Here is a 24370-nt window from a genome sequence, read left to right as displayed (position 1 = left end):
ATGCTCTTCCTACGTGTATGCCTGCATGCCAGAAGAGGGCGCCAGATCTCATTATAGATGGTTGTGCGCCACCATGTGGTTGCTGGGAATTGAACTGAGGACCTCTGGAAGAGCAGTCAGTTTTCTAAACTTTTGAGCCATCTCTTCAGGCCTGGAAAATATTTCTTCTAGTCCCCAAATGCTAGTTATTTTGGTGTCAGTTAGGGTGGTCCAGACTGGAGAGAGAGAGAGAGAGAGAGAGAGAGAGAGAGAGAGAGAGAGAGAGAGAGAGAGAGAGAGAGAGAGAGAGAGATTTCGGTTAGGGCCTGGGCTGTTCACTTTGTCATTCCTTTGTTTTCCCTTCATCCACGCTAATTTAGGCTACAACAACAACATCCACTGTTTGACCAAAGCCATCATCCAGGTGTCTGCTGCCCTCTTCACTCTGTACAATAAAAACATTGAAACCCACCTCAAGGAGTTTCTGGTGGTAAGTCGAAATGGCTTGACTTTTGATCATCTAGACAGTCTGACCTCTCATGTCATTCATGCAAGAGGAGTGGGTGCTACTTGTAAAAGGCAGGAGCTTTTCTAGCTTTCCTGACAGCTGGGACTTCAGCTTCTGTCCAGATATTTGGGGAGATCATAGGGCAATGAGAACATCTGAGTTTTGCCACTGTGAAGTCCTGTGACCTCTGGACAGACAAGCTTTTGAGGCCTCAGTTTTCTCATTTATAAACTAAAGAGATTAAACTGATTTGTGATTCACCACGTTGGCGTACGTCAGAATATCCCAAGGAGCGTGTTATAATAGACTCCTCATCTCTACCCCAGACCTCCTGAATTAGAATGCAGGCTGAGGCCCGGCCTTGGGTTTTTAACTTGGTCTCCAGGGGATCAGAGACACATAGTGAGTGTCTTTCTCTCTGAGGCCATGCCCCCTCTGTACTGTCACTCACCAGTTCTGAAGCTTCATTAGCTCTCCCAACAAGTGGGCTTGACCTTAGGATCTTCACTTTGAGAACACCTGCACTGGCTTTCCATGGGCAGAAGTTTACAACCGGGCCGTAGATTCTGTGTAGGTGAGGTTTATTTTGTTTGAAATTTGTTGAAAATGTTTTCAGTCAGTTTGACTTCCTGTAAGTATTACCACTGATCTCAGTTTCCCCTTAGAATAAATAATCTTCCGTAGTTGAAAGAGGGCCTAGAGTTTTCCACTCTGGGTCTCTATGGAGGATTCCCCTCCACACACCCTGACTCATGGTCGTTACCCTCGCCCTGCCTGAGCATCCTCAGCAATGGAGAGCTTCTTCCTTTGTGAAGCATGGTCTTGAGTTGATAATTAAGTCAGAAGGGAACAGCAGAGCACACTACTTTTCAGGGACTCTCTCCCCTTGTTCTGATAAGGACGCACCAGGGACAGTAGGTTGGTCGGAGGGTCTCTTCTCAGGCTGGGGCAGCCAACTAGACCAAATGGGCTCTAACCATCTTAAAAGTCGGGAGAGTTTCCACCAGATCTCTGAGGAAAGATTCCCCCATCCCACTCCTTTGTTCCCTTCTGCCCTGTTTGTTTGCTGTGTCCAGACAACCTGGGCCTGGGCTGTGTGACTCATTCTCTGCCTACCTCCTTGACGTGTTGGAGGCCTAGCAGCGAGTGAAGATGACAGCCTCGAGGGAGGCGATAGGAGGAGAATACTGAGACCTCTGAATCAGAGGTTCACCCCTGGCATCGGGGTACAGGGTCCGCTGTAAACAGTCTGATGACAGAGGTGTCCAGGGGTTGCTGAGGAAAAGAGGTTAGTGCTGGTGCACAGCATTACCAGCCTTTGTTCTCGGCTCTTCCCTGTCCCTTGTGGCCTCTTTCCTGGCATTTGGTGAGCCCCTTCTGTCCACATTGATGGGCTAGGCCACTGGGATTCATTTGGGTTTGTAGGCAATGTGTGTCTCTCAAACCCAGGGACCTGACGCTTTCCCACCAGGAGCTTTCAGGAACAGCCTAGCTGGTCTTAATGCTCCTGCTTGATCTTAAGTGCCTGTAGCCTGAGGCTGTCCTATTCTGACCTCCATAAAAATCTGTTTCTTTACAAATGCTTCCTCTGCAGGTGGCTTCTGTCAGCCTCTTGCAGCTGGGCCAGGAGACTGACAAGCTCAAAACCAGAAATCGTGAATCCATTTCTCTGCTCATGCGTTTGGTATGTATCTTTCTAAGTTGGTCCGGGAATGGAGAGGGAGGGCCGGCAGGAGACTCCCTTTTTAGGCTTTAGGTCCCTGCCATGTCATCAACCAAAATCATTAACTAAGAATTTTAGTCTTTCTGGATCTTTCCTCATTTTGGTGAACATTTTAGACTTGTCTTGTGATCCCAGAGCAGAACATTCAAGGACTTCTAGGCAGAACCGGACCTCTCTCACCCCTAGCTCATGGTTCCCTTGTCCTGCAGCACTCCTGAGTCTGACTTGGAGGAGAGGCAATGTCTGCCTTTGGTGTTCTGTGACAACTTCCTACCAGTGTGTTTCTTGTCTTCAAGGATGCTTATGAAGAGAATACTGGATAGGATGAGGGGACTTAAGGAGGTTTGGGTGTGGGGCTCTCAGGAGGAAGGGAGTAGTTTTGGTTATAAGGTGGGGAGCTTGGCAAGGCCATAAATCAGGCAGTTCATGCTATTGCTTTCTTTGCTCTATCAAGCCGCGTGCTTGTCTCTAATTTGGCAGAAAGTCCCAGGATCTCTGGTTCAGTCGACTTTTTAAAGTTCTTCCTTATGACTCTGTTTCTCTCTTCAGCATATTTACTCACTTTTTTTTTTCCATCTGATAGTCTGACTCTCCAGGTCAGGCAGGGAGGCTGCTGGGTCTGATGTTCCTCTTACCCTAACCTCCTCTGGTCTAGTGGGAGAGGGTGTACCCCAACTCATAGCACACATCAGGATATCTATGGTAGTAGAGCTCCCCAGCTCACCTGTAGAACGCCTGTTCTAAGACTGCTCTGCTGGGGTGACCAGTGGATGTACCTCTGCTATCCAAGGATACATGGCTGCAGCTGAGATGTGCAGGTAGGGAAGTCTGTGCGTGTTCAAAATTCCCCAAATGAAGTGAAAAGAGAACAGGGACTGGACTAAAAAATAATTTCTCTTTTGTTTTGTTAGGATACAGAGCTCTGATGAGTCTAAGAGTTAAAAACTTTTTTTTTTACATTTATTTGTGTGTGTATATGTACATGCCATGGTACATGTGTGCTCAGAGGACAACTTGCAGGAATTGATTCTCTCCTGGAGATCAAACTCAGGTCTTTGGGCTTGGTAGCAAGCCAGTTGAGCTAGCTCTCTGGCCCAATTCTAAGTGGTTTTTGTTTTGTTTTTTTTCATTTGTGTTTATTTTATGTGTATTTGTGTTTTTCCTGTATCTATGTCTGTATGACAGTGTCAGATCTTGGAGTTACAGTTGTAAGCTGCCATGTGGGTGCCGGGAATTGAACTCAGGTCCGCTGGAAGAGCAGTCAGTGCTCTTAACTGCTGAGCCATCTCTCCAGTCCCAGTCCAAACATTCTTAATTCAAGCTTAGATGTCAGTGAACTTACAAAGGTATATTTTGAAAGTATGACATAATGTATGTATGTATGTATATATGTATGTATGTATGTTTGTATGTATGTATGTTTGTATGTTTGTATGTATGTATAGGTGCTCATGTGTCCCAGGCTGGCCTCGAATTGGATATATAAGCAAGGATGCCTTCAACTTTCTGGCTCTCCTGCCTCTATCCCTGGAGTGCTTTTACTACACACATTTATCACCATACTCAGCTTATTTATTTTTATTTTTATTGTTTTAGTTGTGTGGTGTGTGGGCTTAGAAATGTAGGCACAGGCATTCTTGGGACCGCTCCCTTAGGCTCCCTTCTTTAAAGGCTCAGGCCCTGAGAGGTTTCTACATCTCAGGCAAAGCCCTACCCCCCTTTTATTAGGATTGGAAGAGAATGGGTTTGAGCTGTGCACATGCGTGTGGGGTGTGAGGGCTCCTGGGAGGAACTAGAAATACAATAGGCAAGCACCTCCCCTCCCTGCTTCCTCCCTCCTCCCTCCCTTCATCCTCCCTTCCTCTTTCCCTTCCTTCCTCCCTTCCTTTCCCTCTCTCTCTTTCTTTCTGAGACAGTTTTACCCCCTCAGTCTGATCTCCCTCTCAGAATGCCCCTGCCTCAACCTCTGAGTGCTGGGATTGCAGATGCACGTCTTCATGCCCAGCAACCGCATGGTACTTGATCCACAGCAGTGAGCCCTGATCCTCATGATGGTGTCATTAGAATCAGGAGATGTTTGAGGAAGAGCACTGTTGACGCTGAGTGCTCGATAAGTGAAGAACTCTGTGCTTGCTGCTCAGTTTCTAGGTGACTTAAGCATGACGACTCTACTTCCTCTGGGTGCTGGGAGGTGACTGTGTTATGAATCGCCTTTTAGCCCCACCTACATCCCTGCCCTGAAAGGTGAGGAGGTTCCTGCCCTTGGTAGCCCTGACAGGAGCAGAGCCAGGACCAGATACATTTTGCTAGAGTGAAGACTGGAGGGAGTAGCTGCTGCAAAGCAATTTAAATGCAAATGTTTCCACAGAGAAATTGGAGATGATTGGAAGGAAGGCACTGTGTTCTGAGTTAAAAGGCTATTTGTGTAATCCCACAATCCGGCCAGCACTTCCCTCCTTGGGGTCTTGTGTTCTCACTGTCCAGCGTTAGTACTGTCCACTCTGGGGCTGACAGCCTGTTCCTGGCATGAATTTCCTGGAGAAAGAGATGGCACTCTCAGAGTCAAGAGCTTTGGTGTCGGAGCCACATTAGATCCTGAGCATTAAAAGTCGATAGCAGGGAAATGGTGGACAAGCAGAGCAAGATTCAAGACACATGGCTGATTTGGGACCAGCACCCAAGTCTCTGGGTTCTTTAGGGCTATTTCCAGTGCCACAGACTGCGCCTAGTCTCTTGGTGGAGAATAGGAAGTCACGGCGCAATGGCTCGTTTTTGAAGCTACATTTCTCCTCACCTGCTCCCATCCGCTGGCCGAGGGTTGGAAATCTCACCAAGCAAGGGACTCTCTGTTGCTGGTCTTTGGTTTGGGACTTCAGAGTTTATTTGATTTTGGTGTCCTTTGTTTTTGTTTGTTTGAGACAATGTTTTGCTATGTGGCCTGGCTAGCCTGATACTCAACATTAGGTCCAGATTGGCCTCGATCTCATGCGACTCTTTCTGTTTGAGCATTGGGTTCTGGGACAGCAGGCGTGAGTCACCACATCTGACTGGGGCTGTGTTTTTGACAGCAGATGTTCTTTCCTTCAGGCTGTGTTGCTGCTCTTTTGAGGCCACGTGTGTGCACTCTGTGAGCATGTGTTTGCAAATAGCAAAATCTTATCAATGTAAAACTTGAAGGGACTTTGGAGAGAGGCAAAAACAAACATGTGATACCAAACACGGCAGATTCTGTTTCCTTAGTGGATCTGCAGAACTCGAAATACCAGACGCAGTGGGGAGAGCCCGCTGTGTGGATTGCCAGAGGGGTTCCTCTCTGGAGCATGGGCTTTAGCTCATGATTTCCTTTTTCCTTTATTTTGTTTTTTCGAGACAGGGTTTTTCTGTGTAGCTTTGTAGACCAGGTTGGCCTCGAACTCACAGCAATCCTCCTGCCTCTGCCTCTCCAAGTGGTGGGAGTATAGGTGTGCACCGCCGTGTCCCCTGCATGATTTCTAGAGTGAAGAAGATACTGTGGATGTGCACCCTGCTTCTCCTACCCAGATGGAAACCCAGCTCAACTCCGGGCTGTGCTTCTGTTTGGGGCCCCTCTGTCCATTCTCACACCCTTACATTCACCCCGAGTCAAGGCACCCGTCTATCTTCTGTTTAGCTATGGGGACCGCTGGCATTGCCACAGCATTAAAGCTTCTAATTAAACTAATTAATCATGCCTGGTCCTTTATGTAGCATCCTTACTGCTCCCCAGGTGCTGTGCTGGGAGAGGGAGGAGCCTGAGGCCCAGTATAAGAGGAGCTCTGTGGCTTCAGGTCCCCTCTCTTTGGCTTACAGTAGTGATAGTTTCTCTGGCTGTAAAGCTTTGAGACAGACAAGCACTGCCAGCCGCCATCTTCACTCATGCCTGTGCTGCCCACATGTGATTTAGAATCCAGAACAGGAGAGAGGGAGCTGTCCTGAGTCTAGGAAAATGGTTTGTTTTTCTTTTCTCTTGCCAATTTTTTTTCTGTGCCCTTCATATTATCCCTGATGAAAGGGATGGGTCATTGAAATGGAGTTCAGGAGGACACGTGGCTTTTGAGACCCAAATCAAGGGAGGGAGCAGGGAAGAGTGAGTCAGAGTCTATTCACTTTGAACCCTCAGAGCTGCAAAGGGCCTGGGGCCTGTATGATGAAATACTGTCACAGATGCCTTCTGGGAGTTCTCACCTCTTGGCTGTCTGTTTCAGGTGGTGGAGGAGTCACCCTTCTTGACTCTGGACATGTTGGAGTCCTGTTTCCCTTACGTCCTGCTACGCAATGCCTATCGGGAGGTTTCCCGGGCCTTCTACCTGAACCGCCTGCCAGCCAATTCCCACTGAGGGCCTCTTGGAGGTGCCAAGAGCAATACCACAGTGAAAGCCGCAGCCATGTCTTCAAAAGGGGAGAAGAGTGGGAGGGTGCCCAGGGAGAGGCAGGTCAGGCCCCACAGCTGAAAGGCATATAGAGGAATATATCCATGGCTGAGGAATCTTGGGGAAGTGGGACACGCTGGGGCCATGGCAATTTATAGATAAAGGGATGTGGTACCACATGCATGAATTTTTAAACACGAATAATAATAAAAAACAAACCAGTGACCTGTAAGCATATTGTGTGTCTTTTGGTGACTCCAGCTTGAGCTCTGACAGGCACGGGCCTCTCCGACCTTCATCACTATTCTAGGATAATGCTGGCGGGCAGAGATGATCAATCATGGTATTAAACCATAATGAGCTTATAACCCTCCCGCCGGAGCTGCTATTGTCTCCTGCACATTCATTAGGACGATTATCTTCTCTCTTCCTTTTCCAAATGTGTCCAGCACACGTCCAGCCTGTTCCTCCTGCAGCAGGCAGCTCAGGGACCCTCTTCTCCCACCTCTGCTTGACTGCCTGCCCCTCGAGGGGTTCGTCGCCCGCTTACTCTCCTGCCTACTGTGGGTAAAGAGTGTGTCTCCCCTGTTCTTACCTTGCCTGCTTTTCCTTGTGGGTCTCCACAACCCAGAACATTACCTGACAGCCAAGTGAAACAGTGGGTTTTCCCTTCCTACGCCATTTGTGGGTACTCTAATGTGTGGGACTAACTTGACCCCAAGTCCCCTTTCAGCCTGAGCACAGCTGTTTCTCTAGGCAGGGACTTCTCTTGTAGACCTTAAATTTCATAAACCTCATTAGGTTGGAGGGCCCAAGAGTAGGGATCCTTGAGGGAGAACAAGCTGTTTCAACTTAGCCCTTTTCTGTACTAATTAGAATTTCAAGTGTCACAGAGCCTGGGGCACTTAATACAGCACTAACTAGGTTTAGTAACTCCATGGCAGAAGCCAGTAGCCCCGTCCTTCACCCACGCAGTCATTGCCAGGGAGGGCTGGAGTAACAGATCGTATGTGTCACAGGTCCAGAATAGCTGGAATGGGAAAATACAATTAGCCAGTTGATTAATTAGGGTCACGTCTGTACTTCCACTATGAAAAGGAAGCAATTGTTTGTTGGCTTTCAGCAAAACCATCCAGCTTTCATTAAACCAATTTCATAGCTGTTTTGGGGTTGTGTATGGGTGTTTGCTTTTTATTTCTTCAGACCCGAGGTCAGTCAGTTCTTCCTTTACTGGACGCCCATAATCAACCAGCATTTGTGTTAGTAACAACTTAACTGTCTGCTCTTTAGAATAGATGCAACAGAGACTCTTGTTTCATGTTTCAGTGAATTGTCCTTCCTTCCTATGAAAACAGACATTACATGCAAAGGGGTGATTCAGTGTCAGACAAGCTGATGAGGCAAGAAAGGCTGAGGGGGTCTGACCAATGACACCTCCTCTCTTTTCTCTTGAGACAGGGTCTTGCCATGTAGGTCAGGCTAGCCTCAAAGTCATGATCCTCCTGCCTCAGCTTCCCAAATGGTGGGATTGTAGGTGTATACCATTGCACCCTGATGACCCTACACTCTTGCCTCTCCATTTGGTTCTTCTTCTTGAGGGGCTACAGAAGCCCCCCTTTCCATCTGCATGGAGACTCATTTACAAAGAACCTCCCAGAGGTTAGCTACAGAAGTAGCAATGGAGGCAGAGAGGATGTTCTTTTGTTAATTAAAAAAAAATGAGATTCTTGATCTACAATGTATTTGTAAGAAACAACACAGAACAATCCACTCTACCCTCACATAGTTTCACCCAATGGTGACACCTCACAGTTCTCTGGTTCACAGCCACAGCCAGGATATGTGGGATTTCAGTTCTAGATACACTGGTTCCCTGTGTGTGTACATGCAGCCCTATCATGTGCAGGTTTGTATATCTGTGACAGAGTCAAGACAAAGAATAGCCAACTCTATCTCCACACAGATTTTATAACCACCTCCGTTTCCCTCTTGCATCTCATCCACCTCCACATCAACAGATTTGTTTTTCAGTCCTAAAAATTTTGCAATTGGACACAATCTCTTTTCACAGACATATAATTATGCCCACACGTTTATCTACCACCTATATTTTTTTCAAATCATTTTGTTTTCTTTTTCTGGTTTTTTGAGACAGGGTCTCTCTGTGTAGCCTTGGCTGTCCTGGACTCCCGTTGTAGACCAGGCTGGCCTCGAACTCACAGCGATCCACCTGCCTCTGCCTCCCGAGTGCTGGGATTAAAGGCATGCATCACCACGCCCAGCCCCCAAATAATTTTTCTATACTTATAGCAATTTTGCAAAGTAGGCAGGTAAGGCTTTCCTATTGCAGGTCAGGAAACATCCAGCAACAACAAATGACTTAATGAATCAGCGTCATGTGTTAAACTGGAACTGGAACCCAAGTCTGGTGCTTGGTCCTGGACTTTCTGCCCCCGACAGACTCTGCCTCTTTATAGAATCCAGAAAGCTGTAGGAGGAGCCTAGAGGAGAGGTGAGGACGCAGCTACATTTACCAGCAGGAATGAAAGGTGAAGGATCAGAAGGGAATGGACGCATGAAAAAAATAGGATGTGTCAGCATTTCCGGTATTTGCTTCTCCTCAAGTCAGGAGAATCTCTGACTTCTTACAGCCCAGGACACAGTCAACCATGGATGGTTTTTACCCCAGGACCCTTCGGTTTGTTCAACTTAGGCCCCAAAAGAACTGATGAGCAATTATCAGGAGGAATACTGACCCCAATTGCTCTGACTTGCAGGGAGAGTTGCTTGTAGCCTCAGTATTTTCATTAGTGCAGTTTTTTTTTCCCCATTAAGCCTCCATTAGCTTCCTTGCAGTAGTGAAATAGAATCACTCCTCTCACCAGGCCTGGAGGGAGATGCTTGCTGAGGTGTTGTCTTTGGTTTGGGTAGCAGGGATGCTGCCCCTTCTGCTATGTTGTTCTATCTAGGAGGCAGGTAAAGAGGGCAGCCTCAAGGTGCAGCCTGAGGTCTGGCCAAGGAGCACTAGATCCCGAAGCAAGCAAGCATGGTCCCAGCTAAGGACCAGCTTTCTTAGTCTAAGACCATGCTGCCAGGATCAGCTAATTTTTCTCTCACAAAGTTTGACTTTGAGAAGAGGCTGGCACATGGCTGAAACGTGCTCGTTGTTGGGGGAAGAATGTTCTTTCAGCCCTCCTCCCCACAAGGTCTCTTGCTTCTCCCAAGTACCTGTCACCAAAGGAGGTGAAGATGAGTCCCCCTCAGCCCCCACACCTCAGTGAGTTGTCAAGTGCTTTCCCTCCCACCTGAGCAGGAAGCAGGAGCTGCAGGCCAGGGTGCAGACTGGGGGAGTCAGAAGTTAACTTGAGCTGAGTTTGCAGCATGGCGGGAGACTGAAGAGCAGGCTTTTCTCTTGTCACTGTGGAAAGAGAGGATGGTGGGGCTGTCCCTTTAAATAGCATTCCTGTAGGAGGCAGATCACATCCATCCGTCACCTGCTGCCAAAGCATCACTTTTGGTCTTTATCAAACTCTGAGCTTGTTGGAAGGGATTGTGAGGCAAGGTGTGTGAGGAGGCAGACTTTCCCAGGGATAAGGGCAGGGCAGTTCCGCAGAAGCTGACCAGGAAGAAAGGCAATGAGGCTGGGCAGAAAGAGCCTGGGAAAGGTACGGGAGGGAGGAGAGGGTTTTGACTCCTCGGATGGGACAAGTATACCATTTTACTCTCTTTAGAAGTTCGTGGAGCTAAAATGTGATTGCACCACAGCTAGAGGAATGCGGGTGAAGCTGAACGCAAGAACTTGTGACTGAAGGACGTGAAAGCCAGAGTGGGAAAGGCCCCAGAAGGTTGGGAGACTTGGATAATTGTGCGACTCTATTGTTTTTTCTGGGCACACTTTTCTTATTAAATGGAAATGGAGGTAGAAAGTTCTGGAACTGATCTTTTTTCTTAAAAGGGTTAGGAGTTGGGAGCTGAGGCGAGCACCCTGGGGCCCTCCCTCCCTTTCAGCTCCTCAGGTTGAACAGCCTGTCTATATTGGGAAACTCCTTAGTTCTAACGAAATTTTGAGTTAGAGAATTTTAACTCTAATCTTAATTCACAATTAATTCTTGTGTAGTTTCCAGCTGACTCCTTTCCTCAAATGATAAAGGAGATGGCTCACAAATTTTGTAAACTGCAGATGCTGAGGTCCCTCTGGAAAGGAGGGAACAGTGGTGTGTGTTGAAGTTAGCTTGGCAGAGGACAAGATCCCCAGATCCTTGTCCCTTTTGGTGCTATCTCCGCCTTTGCTTTAGCTTTCTGCCCATGTACTTCCTGGTGGTCGCTGCTTCTCTGACGTGCCCCTCTGCAGGAAGAAACCCTGACCAGAGTTGGCAAATCTCTCACAGTAGGAGACTATCACTTCCCTTTTGTTCCTTTCTCCTCCTTTGCCAGAGAATAGAGGGGCCTCCACTTCATAGTTTAGAATATATGTCTTTCCTGGTGACCCCTCCTTCCAAACTCCAGAGTTCTTGAAGTGAAAATTCACATTCTGGAACCCACCTGTTAGAAAAGCAGCAGTCTGTGAATCTGCTTATATTTGCAGATTGCTCGGGAGTTTCTACAGTGCCAAAAGTAGGTTCAGAGAACAAAGAAATGGAACTGTTCCCCATGATGGTACAACGCTGCACGGAAGAGGTTTTACCCTGCCAGTCTTGAGTTCAAATTCCATCCCCTTGTTTTGCAAAATGTTTGTTCGACAGAGGCCTGTTTTACTTGCACTGAGCCTTCAGCCCTTAAATTTCTTCCTCTGAAGGCAGAATAAAATGAACATAGCTGGACCAGCTTACAGGCCTGCAGGCCAGGCTAGCTATCTGGCTTTATTTCCTGTCTGTGTGCAGTTACTGGGTAGTTAAGGAAGGCATGGGGGCTGCTTGCTCTGCAGAGCTTTAAAATAGGTAGAAATTCCCTCCGGCGGGAGACTAGAGGCACCGTGGGTCGGGCAGCAGAGGCAGGTCTGGAAGACCCGGCTATGGGAACTGAGGCTAGCTGTGGAATGCCAGCATCGTTCAGAGGCACAGGAACTTTTCCTTTCAAAGGCAGGAGCGCTGTGGGGTTTGGCCTAGCTAGGTTCTGAGGCTTGTGGCTTCACTCAACCTACGTCCGGGTGCCCCAGGGAGAGATAAAGAACGGGGAGGACACGCAGGCAACTAGCCACGCGTGGAATCTTGGGACCACAAGTGCGCATCCACAGAAACTCCAAGCACACCCAGGAGGAACCACCCCACCATCCACACCAAGTCCTGTGGGCCGCCCGCGCGAGCTGTCAATACGCACTACCCTTCCCCCTGTCGTCCTCCCCCCCCCCCCTCCGCGCAGGGCAAACGCAGCAGCCACTCGTGCGGGGCGCCTGTGAGCGCGCTCGCCCTTGGGCGCTCCTGAGTGTGTGCACCGCTCGGCTCCCCTGCGCTCCTGGGCTAGGGGGAGGAGTGGCTGCGCCGCGCGCTAGACCGGCGGGCGGGCGGGCCGAGGAGTTAGGGAGGGGAGCGGAGGGAGGGGGCCCTGTTCGGTGGAGGAGGGAGGTGAGGAGGCGGCTGTGGCAGCGCGCGGCGGCGGTGGCGGAGGTAGCGGCAACGGCGGCGGTGGCGGCGGCGGCGCGGAGAGCTGGAAGCTGGAGCCCAGAGCTCGGCCGGGCAGCGCAAGAGGAGCAGCCGCAGGAACTGCAGCCCTGCTAGCTTGGGCCGAGCCCTGATTCACCGGCCTGGCTGGTTCACGCCAGCCGCAGGTGGGAAGGGTCTAGCTAGAGTGAGGGGCGAGGGTCTCTCGGCAAGGGGCTCAAAGCTGAGCAGAGGAGCTGTTTTCTCCTTTCTATTCCCTAGACAGTGGCTGAGCATGGAGCTGTCCCCCCGCAGTCCTCCAGAGATGCTGGAGTCGGATTGCCCGTCACCCCTGGAGCTGAAGTCAGCCCCCAGCAAGAAGATGTGGATTAAGCTGCGGTCTCTGTGAGTCTCTGGCAGAGGAATGTGGAAGGGGGGGGGGCAGCCTGGACTCTGTGTGTGTGTGTGTGTGTGTGTGTGTGTGTGTGTGTGTGTGTGTGTGTGTGTGTGTGCAGCTGGATCCGGACAGGTTGATTCTCTTGGACACACATGTTGGCAGGTGTGAGGAAACATGTCCCTGACACCCGTGTCCAGGCCACATGTGCCAGGCATCTGCAGAACAAGCCCATTGGTTAGAGCAGGTTTAGGAGTTGCAAAGCTTGTGCTTGTGTTTGTGGCTCTTTGGGTGACAGGGTGAGACACTCAGCATCATGAAGAGGCAGCACACAGTATGCTTGGTGTGACAGGGCTGCGGACAGGCAGCATTCAGGAGGTGCCAGGCTGACTCACACGTATCCATGTGCAGGGTTGTGCAGATGTGAGACACATCACATGCATGTGTACAGATGTTCATGGGTCACAAAGGTGTGAAGAATGCTGGCACACCGATGCAGATTAGTGCATAGAGATACTTGTGCCAACCTGTGGGTTTTATGTATGTTCTCTGGGACTGGTGGTTCTGCCTCCTGCACCCTACAGGGAGCAGGGTGAGGGTGCCCTGCACTTGAGTGGATCATCTGCTTTGGTGTCTGGAAATTGCACATTAAATGGTCCACTTGGAGTCTGGAGGAGCGGATGGAACCTTCACCTGGGAGCGAGGGGAGGGGGTGGAAGTGAAGATTGACTGGCAGGAACAACGTAATTGGCTTAATCAAAGCCTCTTTATTTATAGAGGATCTCCCAGGATCTCCACGCACTTCAGGCTGCATTCCTTACTGTGGGACCAGAGTACATGGAGAGCAATGAAAGAGGAAAGACCCAGGTGTTCCATGCACCATTTTTGAGGGAGAAAAGGAAGTTTTCTTTCTGCCCTTCAAAGCAGAACAGGATTGAGTCAGAGACAAGCCATGTACCATGCTTACCTCCCAGGCAGGTGCCATTGGGTAATCTCTGCAGTCCGTTGATTTTTAATCAGAAGATAGGAGAAGATGCACACCTCCCTAAGAGATTCCCTGAAGCCCAAGGAAAAGAGGTGATACCAAATAAAATGGTACCCATGCCTGAACCCTATTCTTCTCCAGTTCCCCCAGCAGCAAGCATCTAATCTCTCTCTGGGCTCTGATAAAGGGAGGGATGTAGGCAGGAGGCAAGCAGCTGCCCATGTCTGTGCTGTCCTTTAAATATTTCACTAATGGTGACGAGTTGACGGCTTTATATTGGGCAGGTGAGTCTGATTTGTGTGCTTTGTGCTTACAGAGGCCTTAGGGAGAATGAGACACAGTGGGCAACAAGGCTTGGAATCCAAATGCGCTCCTTTGTCCCCTCCTTTGCTGCCTCTGGCCAATGCAATTTGCTGGATTCTATGAAGCGCAGCCTTAGAATGAATTCTAGGATGAAGAAATGGAAAACCAGATTGAATTGGTTTTTGTTGAGTGGGTTTTGGTAGATAGAGAAGATGCTCTGCCAATGGTAGCTAAGCTGAGGAGAGTGGCTGAGAGGAAAGATGAGGTATCGGCGGCTGCTACCTACACAGAACTCCAGTTTCTCAGGATGGCACTAGTGGTTTATCACACATTCTCTTGGCTCATTCCAGGTTGCAGGGATAAGTAGCAGAACTGTTTCCCCATTTCCAACACCCTCCATACTTTCCCAGCCAAACAGAAATCTTTCCTGAAGATGGACAGCTGTTTCCCTCTTTAATTTGAGAAAAGAAGACCCCAGAGGTGGCGCTTCACTCTGGAGAGAGAAAGCGGTCGAGGCTCCCACAATGCCTTAGTTGAGATGGCCTTACGTGGTGGGCAAGCATCAGGGGACTTCACTGACTAGATGACTTTGGTTTATGTCAGCAAGCTGGTCCTAGGGAAACGCTAGCTAGCTGACTGTTCATCCCCAGGAGTGGATTCTCAGTCTCATTTCTCAAGGCAGAGGAAGATTTGAAGGTAGAACCCAGGTTGATGGCTTTCTGGATTTGGCTTTGTTTGAATATTAAGAAGGCTTTGACAACCTGAAGAGGAATTTCAGGCTTTTTTATTTTTTTCTAGGTGGGAGGAGCTTCCCAGCCCTCTAGTCATTGTTTCTAAAGAGGTGAGAAGGGAGGAATCCCCTGAAATGGAGGCAGAGCCCTCCCTCTTTCCTATGGGTGTGGGTAAAAGGGGTTGTTTAGTCTGGAGACAGGGAGGTAGACATGACTGTCTCAGGACCGGGCACTAAGTGGAAACGAAGACAGATGGGATTTCTACATATCTGTCTCTTTCTTCATGTATCTTGGTTCCCAAACACAACACATACTACTCCCCCTCCCTTTAAAGTTCTAATCTAGGGCATCCAGACTTTTAGGGTGCTTTTGCCTCTGGACACAAAGCCCCCACTAATCAAATTGTTCAGGGCAGTTTCTTGTTGAAAAGAACACCCAGGAATCCCATTTCCCACACTAGGACCAGCTGAGAATCTGTCTCCAACAGTGGGATTTTCCTTCTGGCTAGCAGGAAAAAAAAAATTGTAACTCAGGAGATTCCTAAATAAAGAGGCTGAGAAATGCAGCCTGAGACTGAGGGGCTGGCCGTGCTGATTTCAGCATCTCCAGCTGAAGATGAGCAATTCTGACTTGGCTGTCCACCCTGATCTAAGACCAGAGGGCACTGGGGACTGTGGGGAGAGAAACTAGATGTAGAAGGAATTTTCAGGGTCTTTTTTGGAGGGAGGGTGTTGTGAGCCTGGCCTTTAATGGCTGATCCATCTCTCCAGCCCTAGGGCCTTTTTTGAATCAAGAAAAAACCCTGATTGGTTCGTTCGTTTGTTCATTCATTCATTCACTTGGCTCATTCATTCATTCATTCCCTCATTCAAGAGCAGACTGGGTGTCTTGCATACTAGATGTTGGCGTTGTATTGCTAGAGGAAGTGAATACCCTTCCTGTGCTCCTGAGAATTGGGGAGGCACCTTTTCTCTTCTTGCTACCCTTATGCAAGAGGTAAACTTCTGCTACCCTGGGTTTCTGCCCAAGTCTTTCTTTTGGGGGCTTATGCACAAATAAAAACACAGATATGAGTTCTGTCTCCCAGGGCATACAAGCATAAACTTCATCTCTGCCCTAGTTTCTCTCAGGATCTTAAATTTTACACATAGATATTCCTCGTGTGTGTGTGTGGGGGGGGGGGACAGTATAGACACATTCTTCTTTTCCTGTCTTTTCCCTGCTTCATTCTCAGGACCCCACAGGGTTCAAGGTCATAATAGCTGAGTCTAGAGCAAGGACCCATTTGAAATGATTTTTGCTTCTCTTTGTTTCATCAGAGTCTCATGTGGTACCCTGAACAATACAGGCTCTTAAGAAATATTATAAGGGAGCGAAGAAAGACATAAGTGAATTACGTGTATGTGAAGTCATGGAACCCAGTTCTTCTTCTAACTGTGGGCTGTGTGTGCACCTCCACACGGGAGCGGGTGGTGTGCAGCAAACGGACATAGAAGAAAGGCAGATGGTATGGTTGCTGTGTGTTGAGGTGTGGGACCTTAGGACAGAGCCAGGACCTGAACGGGTTACAGAGAAGACACAAAGGCTGTTTGTGCAAATGAGCAGAGACTGGAATCATGAGTGCCAGACATGTACAAGTGTAGGTAGGGGCCATGCACGCTGGAAGCACAGCTCCCCGATGGTGTCTCTTTTTTTATGGCTAGGAATGGTTTGTTTGACAGTTAATATGCTATCGGCCGACAGGTATGCCCTTACCTGACGGTCTTGGGTGGTCCTAGGCAGGGACGAGATGAATGAGCAGGCCAGTAATGGGGCACGATGCATACGTGGTCTTTTGTGTGTATTTGTGACACATTCGGATATCTTGGTAATCCCGGAGGAGATCCAGAGGGCAGCAGGAGGAAGCTGAGGGACTGGACCCAGATTCTGCTTGATTAGTTCGGCTTTTGGTTCTCATGTTGTATATGTCCCATGCAGTAATCTTATGAGGCTCTTACCAGTATTGGAAATCCTGCTGTCATTCGTCCATCTTCTGCATATAGCTGTGGGCTGCTGTGACAGGAGCGCCAGGCCTCTCAGACTTCAGTGGGATTTGTTTGTTTGTTTGTTTGTTTGTTTTTCTGTCTTCCTTGAACAAGCCCTCTCCCCTTCATTTCTAGCCCAGGGAGTCTCTTCTCCTTGGTTTTTCTACCCTGATTCTCACCAGATATTTCCCATCTCTATTTCCTTTACGTAACTGTTTGATGAGGACTGAGCGGCATCTGGGATGTAGAGGGAGGGGAATTCTGCTGGGGGAGAGGCCCAGAAACAAAGCCAACTCAAATTCAGATAAAAGAAAGAGCTTCCCACACGTCTGATCAGAACAGGTACTGGAGGAAGTGTGGAGCTTGTGATGGCAGAGGGACAGAGAGAATACAGCAGATGACTTTGGAGCTCTGTCGACTCTGCACCGTGTGCTCTTGGGTTCATGTGGTCTCTCAGCATCTCTGGTATATATATTTTTATATATAATATTATCCATATGAAAGTGGCCCTGAATGTAAAGGCTAGCGATCTTTCAGCATGGGGGAGCTTGCTTTGTGAAGGAATGAATGGGGGGGCTGATGACTGGATGAGAGAAAAAGATGAAGATTCAGGATGCAGGAAGATGAATTATCAAGCAAACTGGAACCCAATATTTGGGGCGTGATTTAGAAGAGTCTTGCTGATGAGTGATTACATGGGAGGGGTGAGGCCGTGTGTCTGAGCTCAGCGAATAAGAGGCTAACGGTGCTGGAAGTGAGCTAGCTACACTGCGAAGGGTATGGGTTACTGTAAAAAGAGAACAGCAGTCTTTGCTACATAGTCCTAGTGGCTGAACTGGACAAAGATGGAAGAGCTGTTGTTCTGAGCAATGCTCAGCATGAGAAGCAGCCCCCTGCCTCCTGTGGGGTTCTGTGTATTGGGGAACCTCCTTTTGTATTCATCCTAAATACCTGGCCTGGAGTAATATCACCAGGCAGATCATATCCCTCAGCTCCCTGGACCTGAGGAGAGAAGAGAGCACCGAGTGGACTTTTCTCACTCCTGGGTCACATCTTCTTCCTCCATTTCCAGCTATGGCCCAGAGAACCTCTCTTCCCTGGCTTTTATAGCCTTCCCTTCCCACCCCATATCTTCTCTCTCTACTTTAATTCTGTATTTCCTCTACTTATTTTCGAAGGCCTCTATAAGTCCTTTGGAACCCTGGTGCTCTTATGCTTGCTTTGGGAGGCAGGTTGGGGAGACAAGGCGGTTCTACATCTGAGGTTGCACTTGTCATTTTTTGCCCAGAGGAAAGTGAAGGGGTCGGGCATGCAATAGGCTTGGAAGACCAGGTGAGATTCAGTCAGAGAAAAGCCTGGATCTCTCTGCACCTTTCCCTTTAACTCCCTCTCAGACTAGAATGGAGGAAAACAAAACCTTGAAACCAGGTGAAGTGCGTACCCATAATCGAAGCACTCGGGAGAGTTTAAAGGCCAGCTTGGGCTATGTGAGACTCTATCTCTAAAATCAAAATAACAACTATCTAGCCACCACTAAGCCTTACAAAAGGTCTTGCCTGGCTTTGAGTCTACAAAGGAAGTGTTGAGGAAATCTCTAAGGCAGATTCCCTTCTTTCCCTTTGGCCCTTCCTGCATCCTCTTCCCCTTTCCTCATTAGGCCCATCTCTCTTGGGTTTCCCTTTTTTCCTAGGCTAATTTTCCCCCCTTTCTGTGTCTCACTTGCCCTCTCTGTCCCTGTTGCCTTCACTTACCCATTCAAGCTTCCTACTCCTCCTCATTCCTGGCTGGGAGCCAGAGAAATTCTGGCGAGGCCCCTACCATCAAGGTGTTGCTGTGGTAACAGTAGGGTATGTTGGCTGCAACTTTCTTTAGGGTCCCTCTTTTGCCTGGTTAGTGACCTAATCCTCTCAGCTCCTCGCGGGAAGAAGCCAAGTAATTGCCTTGAATCTCCAGGGGCTGTTTCTCTCAGGTATGGAAGCTGAGTAGCTATTTTCCAATTCTCTTCAGGGCAGCTGCAGAGGAAGAGGCATAAAATGAGGGCAGTAGGTGGAGTGGAGGTGAGACACTGGGGAGGCTGGAAGTTGTTAGATACAGAGATTGTCCCCTAAGGGGGAAGACAGCTGGTCCACAAGGGCAGGGAGGGGCTGAGATGGGGTGGACAGGCAGAGGAGTTCTTGTGTGGGGTAGGAAGAAAAGTGGTTGCTAAGCATTCATTGCAGGCCTCCCCAAGTAGTGTTTGTTAGCCACCCACCCTTTCGTTGCAGTGCTTGCTGCACTCTCTCGCCCCTAGCTCTTACTCTATCTGTAGTGTTTGGGAAGAAAAAGTCAGGTGAGGACTTTGCTTCAGCGTGTAGGACCTTAGCAATCCCCAGAGAGGGCTGTGATGGAATCTGACAGAGAGGAAGGCCAGGGTGTATCCAGGGGATAGTGCTGGAAGAAGAGTCAAGAGTGTTTTAGGGTTCCTCTTGGCTGAGCTGGGCTCTCAGGTCAGTTGAAAAGTCAGACTTTCAAATAAGTACGGTGGCTGCAGTAGGCCACAAGGCTGCCAGTTGGTATTGGCATTGTTTAGGATGGGAAAGGACCTAACGTGGGACTTCTGGGTCAGGTTCCGGGGAACCTTTGACAGTCGGGATCTGGGGCCCAGGAAGTTTCCCCTTTCCTTCCACATCCTCAGCTTCCTACGGCCTTGCTTATTAGTCATCCAACCTCTAGCTTGGCATCTTCTCCCTAGCTCTGTCCTCTATGTCCACCTTGTTTGGAAACTCCCTTCAGCCTGGGATGAGCACGCTTGCCAAGTTTCATAGCCTGGAGCATCTCTGCACCAAGCTGGAGCTTTAGGAATTCCAAAGTGGAAGATTTGGAAGATGTGTAACACATCGCCTGCTTGCCTTTGAAATGTCAACAGAGTTGGCTGTTGTTTTGATTGCTGCCGAATGTGCTGAGGGTAGACAGAGCTTCCTGGGAGATCCACAGAGGTTAGAAAGTGGCCAGTTTATGATTAAAAAAAAGGGGGGGAAGCTACCGTCCTCCTTTACGACCTGGTAAATGCTAATTTGGGGGAATCAGTGAGTTGGTCAGAAGGGAAGAACTTTGGAACCAAGGCCCAAACACCCTGCTTCCTTAGTGCCTGCCAGGCCTTGAATGCAAGAGATACACAGAGCTACAGAGGAAGCAGTTGGTGCCCAGAGCTAGGGGGTAGAATGAGGAAAATACTGGGATCGTACTGCGATCCTGCTGACCCAGCCTTATGCTGCCCCATACACCTGCAGTCATCCTTGCCAAACTGCCAGCTCTTAACCATCTTGGCTCACTTTAAGCATCTGGTCAGTTCCCTAGAGGCAGGACATCTGCTGGGATGTGGTCTGGAGGACTAGTGGGTGGTTTATGGAGGTGGCTAGTAAGCAGAATTCCACAGTGCTGGGAGAGGGATCAAGTGAGCCGGAGAAGCATTCTTTTAGATGGGATCCTGGCACCTCCTCTCCCATCTGCCCTATGTTATTGGCAACCTTGCCCAATTACTCCCTTTCTCAAGGGCTGAAGTCTGAGGGAGAGGTGATGCATTTGTGTGCTGTATTGAGCCACGCACTGGGACACCTGGGTTCTTGTTAGTCTGATCTAAGGCTCAAACTACTTGAATTGTTTCTTTCCACAGCACAGTCTGAATTGTGCTGGGCTGTTGCTAGCATCACCTGTTAGAAATGGCTTCTAGGTAGGGGACTGGGGAGCTGCATTCATACACAGGCAAGGTAGAAGCAGACCGCTTCACCCTGTAGCTCAGGTTTTTTCCTGGTCTTCTGGAACACCTCCCAGATTTCTTTCGTTCCCTGTTTGCCTTCCAGGACCTTCTGCACTTTTATCTCATCTCCCTTTGCTCTTTTAGGCTTCCATCTACCTCACGGACAGCACCACCCACCAGGATGGAACAATACTGACAGTGCGTCTGCCCCCTCCCCCAACCCCTGTCCAGCGCCTAGAGATCTCCCATGGCTGCCATGACTACTATGTCAACCTGAGGTCTGCCATCTTCCAGAATGGCATCCGAGTTCTGCCACTAGGGGGACTATTTTTATCTTTGGAGCCACCCCCGCCACTCTGCCCAGCCAGCTGCCAGAACTAGTGCTGTTCAGAAAGCAATGGGAACCAGGGAGCGAGGGGAGTGTGAGGCAAAGCTCTGGCTGCTGCTGGGTTCTGCAGCCCCATACTCTGCATGGTCCTTGCTTTGGGTGCCTTCCAGCTCCTGTGGACTACATAGGAGAGAAAAGCCCTAGACATTTGGAGAGACTAGAGCTTTCTCATACATAACTCAGGTTCCATTTGAGGACTGCATGAGAAAATTGGGTCCTGGGTACTCGTGCACATCTGGGACTTGGCTTATGGACGGCTCTTAATGAATATTTGAACACTAACTAAAGGATTGGACTGAAGCAATAGCCTTCTGTAGAGTTCCCAAAGTGTTCTTGTAACTATCTCATCAGGTCCTCGCTAGACTTCTGGGAAGCATGTGCTATTTACTAGATTTAAGCCTGGAAGACAGAACTGAGAAAGATGCCTCCACAGTCCTACACAGTGAGGAAATCAAGGCAAATTCTCCTGAGCTTTACTCAAGTCACTTTAAAATGAGTCTTAGCTGATGTCCTTGTGTGTTTGTTTCCAGCTTCTGAGATTTTGGATCCGTGAGGTCAGCTAGATACCCTCTTCCCCCAACACTACCCCGGCCCCACCCCTCTCCTTTTATTTGACCAGAGCCAACTTTTGTCCTTTATGCCAATGATAGTCCTAGGTAGAGGATGGAGAAAGTCGGGTGTGGGCAAGACACGGAGGCCCTGTCCTCGGGCTTTTTCTACCTCTAAATTCAAGGGTTAATGAAAGTAGAAGTGGGCAGGGTAAGAAGGGAGGTGAGGGGAGGGGAAGAGAGCGATGAAGTGCTTGTCACATGACAGCAAATGGGGAAAGGATCTGGAGGGAAAGAGGACCTTTGCTGGACAAGAAGGGGTCAGGAAGGACGGGAGATGGCTGTAGGGGACAGGGGTGAATGAGAGCAGAGCATAAAGCCAGGTGTGGTGGCACAATATGTTTAATCCTAGCACTTGGAAGGCAAAGGAAGGTGAATCTTTGTGAATTCAAGGCCAGCCAGGCCTATATCATGAGTTTCATATATATATATATCTGTCTCAAACAATCAAACAGCAAAAGAAAACCCAATAAAACCCCAACAGCAGCAAAACCACCACCACCAACAAAAAATCCAAACCAACCAATAAAACCAAACAAAAACAAACATAATGACACAGACGCATGGAACTGCCGTAACGAAACCTGTAATTTTTTTTTATATGAACATAAACCTTTATATATTAAAATACATGAAGACATTTGAGAGCTGAAGGGAAATTGACACTGGACTTCTTGGGAGGTTTTCCTATCTCCATCCTTACTCCTAGCCAGGTGACTTAGCTCTGTCAGAGGTAGAGCACAGGGTGTGGGTGGATGTATGAACTCTTCTACCCCAGGAAAGGGATGGCGGCTGTCCCTACTCTCTCCTTACTAGGACTGTCTATAATTATAGGCTGGAACAGGTGACACAGCCTATGGTATGGGGTGAGGGGTCATTTGTTCGGCCACCTTTGGTGCTGTTGGGCAAGGGCAGAAGGATGATGAGTTATCCTTCCCAAGGATTCCCAGTTCAAATTAACGTCTACTTCTCCGTGGGAGAGTTGAGATGAGCGGAGCAGGGAAGGCGGGAAGTGGAGCTAGCGCGGCGTGGAGGATGCTGCTGTATGAGGCTGAGTGCAGCTGGCTGTCACCTGCCTCCTCTCACCATCTTACACAGTCAGCATGAAAAACAAGCCAAATGGCTTGGCCTGAGACCCTGATGCGGGGCCTAATCCTTTCTTTCTGAGAGCACTAAGCAGCTGGTGGCCACCGCAGGGAGGGTGAACGCGGCGGGGCACAGAGAGTGGTCCCTCTGCCTCCCCTTCTTGACCACTAGGCCTCTAGAGAGCAGCCCGTGGGTCTTCAACCTCTGTCGTCCCGCAGTTGGAGCCCACACTTCCACTTGTCCCAGAGCTCAGAGCTGCTGAGAAACAGCAGGTCCCTAAACTTCGTTTGTTTATATTCCTTTAAGAGCTTGGCACAGTGACAGTATTTTAATTTCTCTGTTTCTGAGCGGTAAGGAAGGAGGAAAAGACTTCCCGTCATAAAACCCAAGTTCTGGGTCTGCTTCCCTTCTCTTTCTTTGGTCACACTAGTCCCTGCGATCCCTTTGTTTCATTCCACGCCCACCGAGCGACCCTTGGTCTGAGGATACTTTCTTTCTTTCCCTTTTTTTTTCTTTTTTTCTTCAACCTTCCTACTTCCTCCTTAGCCCCGCCCCAGCCCCAGTGGACCAATCGTGGCCCCAGTGCGCTTACATTGGTGATGTCATCTTGCAGCCAATCGGGAAGCTGCTGGGGTTGAGTGCGCAATCCACTTGGCGATGCAGAGGCCAGATTCTTTCCTGCAGGGCGCCGGGAGGTGGAAGAAGGGTCTTGGTCCTCAAGCTCTCCCAGAACCCTCATTTCGCCCCTCCTGGGCTTTGTCATCTCTCCTCCACTTCTCAGCTGTGTTGACATCACTCTGGTTATTTCAAGGTTTTCCCCAGTCTCAATCAGGGCTAGCCTCGTGGTGGTGTGGTGTCCCCCACCCCCACCCCCGTTGTTTCCGCCGGCCACTCTCCGTTCTTTTTCTTTGAACAAGATCCCCAGATTTTACATTTACTGTGGAGTGGTGTGCACTTCTCTACCTGTGAGCCTACGCCTGCCTCTAGCTTCTGCAAGCCCCTTCAAAAGTGCTACTAGTTTTGTGGGAGTTCATCCTCCTGCCTTGTAAATTCTCTCAGGAGCCAAGGTTCCTGGGAGAACGGGGCTAGGAGAGGCTCGGGTTTGCAGAAGCTGGATCTGCCTAGCCTCTCCGGTCTCTGGCTGGGCCCCTTCAACTCCTACCACCGACTTCTCTCATGGATTCAGGATGTCCCTGCCTCTGGACATTGTCTGCTAATCCCCTTTTCCCAAAGAGGAGCCCCACCTCCTTAGAACAAGGGGCTGGCCTATGCTATTTCTGGCCTTTCTGAGACTCTTCTGACAGCCGATTCTTGTTTTCAGTCTGATTCAGATGTGAAACTTTTCCCAGGGCCTCTCACCCAGTTCCTGTGGGCTACGTCTCTGCCTCATCACTTCTCTAGCCAGGCTCTTCCAGTTCCCTGTCCACAAAGTGCTCTCTGGTTATTTGCTTAATTCTGCTGGGACCTGGAAGAGGAAGTTGGGGGATTCAAGAGGGAGTTGTTCCCAATAGGGAGCCCTTGGGCTGGGATCAACGTGTGAAGTAGGGCACTTTGATTTCCATGGCAAAGCCTGTTCCAGTCCATAGGAGTCACCTCCAGGGCCCCATCCTCAGGTAGGTGCCAGGAAGGGGAGGAGAAAGAAGGTAGGAGGAAAGGGGAAAGAAGAGAGGTCAGGAGGAGAGGGGGCCGGGAGGGGAGAGGGGAGGCAGAAAAGAGGACAGGTTGCTTATGACCTCCATTTCTGTATCTCTTTGCTGTTTCTGCTTACCTATGACAGGTGTTTCTACAGGGTTTTTCCCTCTCTCTCTCCTTCCTGATCCCTGGCATCCTTTTTGTTTGTTTGTTTTGTTTTTGTTTTTGTTTTTTTCGAGACAGGGTTTCTCTTTGTAGCCCTGGCTGTCCTGGACTAACTTTGTAGACCAGGCTGGCCTCGAACTCACA

The 24370-nt window shown here is 49.2% G+C and overlaps 2 protein-coding genes across 4 annotated transcripts in view; both read left to right on the top strand.

Moving 5' to 3' along the window:
• NCKAP1L (NCK associated protein 1 like) overlaps positions 1-6830 on the top strand; it is a 45062-nt gene extending 38232 nt beyond the window's left edge. Inside the window, exons 29-31 of the mRNA XM_084749242.1 lie at positions 360-469; positions 2082-2171; positions 6434-6830. Of these exons, the coding sequence (XP_084605368.1) occupies positions 360-469; positions 2082-2171; positions 6434-6565 (332 nt within the window). The 3' untranslated portion in view covers positions 6566-6830. The remainder of the gene's footprint in view (positions 1-359; positions 470-2081; positions 2172-6433) is intronic.
• A 5324-nt stretch (positions 6831-12154) lies between these two features.
• PDE1B (phosphodiesterase 1B) overlaps positions 12155-24370 on the top strand; it is a 29906-nt gene continuing 17690 nt past the window's right edge. Inside the window, exons 1-2 of one of the 3 annotated variants that reach the window (XM_084751444.1) lie at positions 12155-12362; positions 12457-12579. In XM_084751444.1, coding sequence (XP_084607570.1) covers positions 12470-12579 — 110 coding nt within the window. In that variant the 5' untranslated portion in view covers positions 12155-12362; positions 12457-12469. Of the gene's footprint in view, positions 12363-12456; positions 12580-16974; positions 17077-23735; positions 24043-24370 lie in introns of those variants that run through there. The other 2 variants (XM_084751445.1, XM_084751446.1) reach the window with 2 other exon arrangements.

Source organism: Acomys minous (genome assembly GCF_964271855.1).
Source record: "Acomys minous genome assembly, chromosome: 12".
In the NCBI taxonomy this organism is placed as follows: Eukaryota; Metazoa; Chordata; class Mammalia; order Rodentia; family Muridae; genus Acomys; species Acomys minous.
Note: the sequence above shows the minus strand (reverse complement) of the source record. Positions and strands in the feature narration are given on the sequence as shown.